Consider the following 6,000-nt stretch of genomic DNA (forward strand, 5'->3'; position numbering starts at 1 on the left):
AAACTGACTGCAAAAGCTTCTATAGATATGTGAAGAGCAAAAGATTAGTGAAGACAAATGTAGGTCCTTTGCAGTCAGAATCAGGTGAATTTATAATGGGGAACAAAGAAATGGCAAACCAATTGAACAAATACTTTGATTCTGTCTTCACTAAGGAAGGCATAAATAACCTTCCGCAAATACTAGGGGTCCGAGGGTCTAACAAGAAGAAGGAACGGAAGGAAATCGTTATTAGTCAGGAAATTGTGTTAGGGAAATTGATGGGATTGAAGGCCGATAAAGCCCTGGGACCTGATAGTCTGCATCCCAGAGTACTTAAGGAAGTGGCCCTAGAAATAGTGGATGCATTAGTGGTCATTTTTCAACATTCTATAGACTCCGGATCAGTTTCTATGGATTGTACGGTAGCTAATGTAACCCCACTTTTTAAAAAAGGAGCGAGAGAGAAAACAGGGAATTATAGATCGGTTAGCCTGACATCGGTAGTGGGGAAAATGTTGCAATCAATTATTAAAGATGTAATAGCAGCGCATTTGGAAAGCAGTGACAGGATCGGTCCAAGTCAGCATCGATTTATGAAAGGGAAATTATGCTTGACAAATCTTCTAGAATTTTTTGAGAATGTAACTAGTAGAGTGGACAAGGGAGAACCAGTGGATGTGGTGTATTTGGACTTTCAAAAGACTTTTGACAAGATCCCACACAAGAGATTAGTGTGCAAAATTAAAGCACATGGTATTGGGGGTAATGTATTGACGGTAATGTATTGACGTGGATAGAGAACTGGTTGGCAAACAGGAAGCAAAGAGTAGGAATAAACAGATCCTTTTCAGAATGGCAGGCAGTGACTAGTGGGGTACTGCAAGTTCAGTGCTGGGACCCCAGCTATTTACAATATACATTAATGATTTAGATGAAGGAATTGAATGTAATATCTCCAAGTTTGCAGATGACATTAAGCTGGGTGGTAGTGTAAGCTGTGAGGAGGATGCTAAGAGGCTGCAGGGTGAATTGGGCAGGTTAGGTGAGTGGGCAAATGCATGGCAGATGCAGTATAACGTGGATAAATGTGAGGTTATCCACTTTGGTGGCTAAAACAGGAAGGCAGAATATTATCTGAATGGTGACAGATTAGGAAAAGGGGAGGTGCAACGAGACCTGGGTGTCATGGTTCATCAGTCATTGAAAGTTGGCATGCAGGTACAGCAGGCGGTGAAGGCGGCAAATAGCATGTTGGCCTTCATAGCGAGAGGAATTGAGTATAGGGGCAGGGAGGTCTTACTGCAGTTGTACAGGGCCTTGGTGAGGCCTCATCTGGAATATTGTGTTCAGTTTTGGTCTCCTAATCTGAGGAAGGACATTCTTGCTATTGAGGGTGTGCAGCGAAGGTTCACCTGACTGATTCCCAGGATGGCTGGACTGACATATGAGGAGAGGCTGGATCAACTGGGCCTTTATACATTGGAGTTTAGAAGGATGAGAGGGGATCTCATAGAAACATATAAGATTCTGACTGGACTGGACAGGCCAGATGTGGGAGGAATGTTCCCAATGTTGGGGAAGTCCAGAACCAGGGGACACAGTCCTAGGATAAGGGGCAGGCCATTTAGGACTGAGATTAGGAGAAATTTCTTCACTCAGAGAGTTGTTAATCTGTGGAATTCCCTACCGTAGAGAGTTGGTGATGCCAGTTCATTGGATATATTCAAGAGGGAGTAAGAAATCGTCCTTACGGCTAAAGAGATCAAAGGGGTATGAAGAGAAAGCAGGAAAGGGGTACTGAGGGAATGATCAGCCATGATCTTATTGAATGATGGTGCAGGGGAGAGAATGAGTGAGTGAGCGGGAAGAGAATGAGTGAGTGAGCGGGGAGAGAATGAGTGAGTGAGCGGGAAGAGAATGAGTGAGTGAGCGGGAAGAGAATGAGTGAGTGAGCGGGGAGAGAATGAGTGAGTGAGCGGGGAGAGAATGAGCGGGGAGAGAATGAGCGAGTGAGCGGGGAGAATGAGTGAGTGGGGAGAATGAGTGAGTGGGGAGAATGAGTGAGTGGGGAGAATGAGTGAGTGGGGGAGAGAGTGAGTGAGTGAGTGAGTGAGTGAGGCAGAGAATGAGTGAATGGGGGAGGGAGTGAATGAGTGAATGGGGAGGGAGGGAGTGAATGGGGAGGGAGTGAATGGGGAGGGAGGGAGTGAGTGGGGAGTGGGAGTGAGTGAGTGGGGGAGGGAGTGAGTGGTTGGTGAGTGAGTGAGTGGGGGGGGAGTGAGTGAGTGAGTGGGGAGTGGGAGGGAGGGAGTGAGTGGGGAGTGGGATGGAGGGAGTGAGTGGGGAGTGGGATGGAGGGAGTGAGTCGGGAGTGGGAGTGAGTCGGGAGTGGGAGGGAGGGAGTGAGAGTGAATGGGGGGGAGTGAGTGAGTGGGGAGTGGGAGGGAGTGAGTGGGGGAGGGGAGGGAGTGAGTGGGGGAGGGGAGGGAGTGAGTGAGTGGGGGAGGGAGTGAGTGAGTGGGGGAGGGAGTGAGTGAGTGGGGGAGTGAGTGAGTGAGTGAGCCCCCCGCTCTTCACCCCCCCCTCCTCTCCCCTCCCTCGGCTGTGTACCCCGGGCAGAGGGAGGGTGTAGCGGCGCTGTGCCGCGGACTGTCCCTGTGAGCGGGGCGGGGGTGAAGCGCCGACTGACCGGGTACCCCGCTGCCGCTGAACCCCGCAGTCAGCGCGGGGCTGGGGCGGGTCCTTGTAGCGACAGGGAGACGTGGATCATATTTGCCGAGCCCAGTGAAGCGGTGACAGCCCCGGCCGGCGGCTCCTGCCCCGTCCTCGGGCACAGCCCGCAATGTCAGCGTGTCCCCGGTACTGCCCCTTACCTGAGAGTGCGGGCTCTCCCGGCCGGCGCTAGCGGCTTGTGGCACGGCAGGTCGGGGTCCCAGAATCGCCCCGTGGCCCCCAAGGACAGGCAACACAGCAAGAGGACAGCACAGAGAAGCTGACAACCTGGATACGCCATAACATCCATAATGGAGAGAGAGGGTCACATGAGAATCAGCTGGTTGGCAGCAGATGGAAACTTGACCAGCCCACAGAACCAGAGCTGGTGCCCCAGATATCAAGGGATAAGGCTTCAAGTGATTTGGAAATGAAGTGAGGTAGAATCATAGAATGAAACAGCTAAGAATGCGGCCACTCAGCCCATCGTGTCTATGCTGGCTCTTTGACAGAGAGAAAGACTTGGATTTATATAGCGCCTTTCGCGACCGCAGGACATCCCAAAGCACTTTACTGCCAATGAAGTACATTCGTAGCATGGTCACTGCTGTAAATGTAGGAAACGCGGCAGCCAATTTGTGTACAGCAAGCTCCCACAAACAGTGAATGACCAAATAATGTGTTTTTTTTTAGTGGTGATTGTGAGATAAATATTGGTCTAGACACCAGGGCTAACTATCCTGCTCTTCTTCATAATAGTGCCGTGGGATCTCTTACATCCACCCGAGAGAGCAGACGGGCCCTCGGTTTAACATCTCATCTGAAAGACGGCACCTCCGACAGTGCAGCACTCCCTCAGCACTGCACTGCAGTGTCAGCTTAGATTTCTGTGCTGAAGTCTCTGGAGACTCTGGAGCTTGAGCTAGCCAATCAGCCCCACTCTCCATATCTTTCCCCTGTAGCCCTGCAAACCTTTCCCCCTCAAGTATTTATCCAGTTCCTGTTTTGAAAGTTATTATTGAATCTGCTTCCACCACCCTTTCAGGCAATGCATTCCAGATCATAATAAATCGGCACAGAATAACATTTCTCCTCATCTCATCTCACCTCTGATCCACCCTGACGTTACTGGTTCTTGTTGGGGTAAGATTCCACAGGCCCCTGCAACCTTCAGTGCCTCACACAGATATACACTTTGCACGTGAGCCATGACCTTGAGCAGGTATTCCACCTGGGAAACAACAAAAGGGAAATCTGCAAAGGGATATAGACAGGCTAAGTGAGTGAGTGGGCAAAAATTTGGCAGATGGAATATAATGTGGGAAAGTGTGAGATTATCCACTTTGACAGAAAAAATAGAAAAGCAAATTATAATTTAAATGGAGAAAAATTGCAAAGTGTTGCAGTGCAGAGGGACCTGGGGGTCCTTGTGCATGACACACAAAAAGTTAGTATGCAGGTACAGCAAGTAATCAGGAAGGCAAATGGAATGTTGGTCTTTATTGTAAGGGGGATAGAGTATAAAAGCAGAGAAGTCCTGCTACAACTGTACAGGGTATTGGTGAGGCCACACCTGTAGTACTGCGTACAGTTTTGGTCTCCGTATTTAAGGAAGAATATACTTGCATTGGAGGCTGTTCAGAGAAGCTTCACTACGTTGATTCCGGAGATGAGGGGGTTGACTTATGAAGATAGGTTGAGTACGTTGGGCCTATACACGTTGGAGTTCAGAAGAATGAGGAGATATTATTGAAACATATAAGATAATGAGGGAGCCCGACAAGGTGGATACAGAGAGAATATTTCCACTCATAGGGGAAACTAAAACTAGGGGGCATAGTCTCAGAATAAGGGGCCACCCATTTATAACTGAGATGAGGAGGAATTTCTTCTCTGAGGGTTGTAAATCTATGGAATTCTCTGCCCCAGAGAGCTGTGGAGGCTGGGTCATTGAATATATTTAAGGCGGAGTTAGACAGATTTTTGAGCGATAAAGGAGTAAAGGTTTATGGGGAGTGGGCAGGGAAGTGGAGCTGAGTCCATGATCAGATCAACCATGGTCTTATTAAATGGCGGAGCAGGCTCGAGGGGCCAAATGGCCTATTCCTGCTCCTATTGCTTATGTTCTTAAAAGGGCTGAGCCCAATCCTTCTCTCAATTGATAGCCGCATGTGTGCACTTTAGGGCAGGAGTCATCAGATAGCAATCAGGAGCAGGAACCCTGGCTGATCTTTTTGGCCACTTTCTACCGCAGAGCCACGAACGCCGATTGTTACTACATGCCAGCCGAGATCTGCCAACTCAACATGGATTGAGGAATGAACATACAGGGTCACCTGGTCGGAATGACACAATAGCACACAGGGCAGCGTCTTTACCCCCAAAACATCGGGAGAGCTGTACTACTGACCCGTCATGACACTGTACTCACCGTGAGAAAGGCACCTTGGCCCGGAATTTGTCAGGATGACAGGTCGGGATGATGACGAGCTGACAGCGTTCACCGTCATTCTGCTTTTGAAGCTGACCGCAACTTTGGAATTTGGCATTCTCGAGTGGTGGCCTGTCATTCATAGCTCCGAAACAGGCTGTGCTGTGACATCCCCCCCCCACGGAGCCGTCAATCTGTGTGGTCACGCAAATCGGGGTAACTAATGAAAACTTCAGCTCTTCCACAGTGCGTGCGCTGTTAAATTCCCCACTAAAAGTTAGACCCAAAGGGATTCGGCGTAACTGGGGTTTCGACAGTGTTATTACTGCTATACATTTGTCAAGAGCCTGGAAAATGAATTTTAATTTTGTGCAGTGTGAAATTTGTCCATTTTAATAAAAAATTTACATTTTTAAGAAACATCCTGAAAAGTTTGATTATTAATTATTTTTTAAAAAGTTTGTCCATCTTTATTTCAGGTTTGCCTTTTCCCCACGCAAGAGCCCCAATCTTTGTTTTGCTATCTCTAACTGTCTTTTAAAAATTTAGAATTTTAGGAGCTTACCCATTTCCTTTGTTCGCTGTCCGTGAGAATTCTGCCTTTTGATTGGCTGCTGAGCTGGCCTGTTGACGCCACAGCATGGAATCGAATGTCGGAAAACCCGAAGTTCCCCACACAGGGATTGTGAGATCCTCGCGCGGTGCGTACTTCGGGGCCAGGAGCGAACACCTTCGTTTTGCCGCTGACCACGATTTCTGGGCCAACATGCCAATTGCAATCTCTCCTTTTACTCCTTTTGACCCAGTTATACGCAACACATACTGGGACAATGTGGGAGCACTGTCACAGTTTGTGCTTCCCTACAATATTTTAT

The 6,000-nt window shown here is 48.5% G+C and overlaps 1 protein-coding gene across 1 annotated transcript in view; it reads right to left on the reverse strand.

Annotated features, from left to right (window-relative positions):
* LOC139277618 (cathepsin Z-like) overlaps nt 1-3,029 on the reverse strand; it is a 29,393-nt gene extending 26,364 nt beyond the window's left edge. The window contains exon 1 of the mRNA XM_070896329.1: nt 2,856-3,029. Within this exon, the coding sequence (XP_070752430.1) occupies nt 2,856-3,004 (149 nt within the window). The 5' untranslated portion in view covers nt 3,005-3,029. The remainder of the gene's footprint in view (nt 1-2,855) is intronic.
* Between the last annotated feature and the right edge of the window lie 2,971 nt (nt 3,030-6,000).

Source organism: Pristiophorus japonicus, chromosome 1 (assembly GCF_044704955.1).
Source record: "Pristiophorus japonicus isolate sPriJap1 chromosome 1, sPriJap1.hap1, whole genome shotgun sequence".
Taxonomy (NCBI): Eukaryota; Metazoa; Chordata; class Chondrichthyes; family Pristiophoridae; genus Pristiophorus; species Pristiophorus japonicus.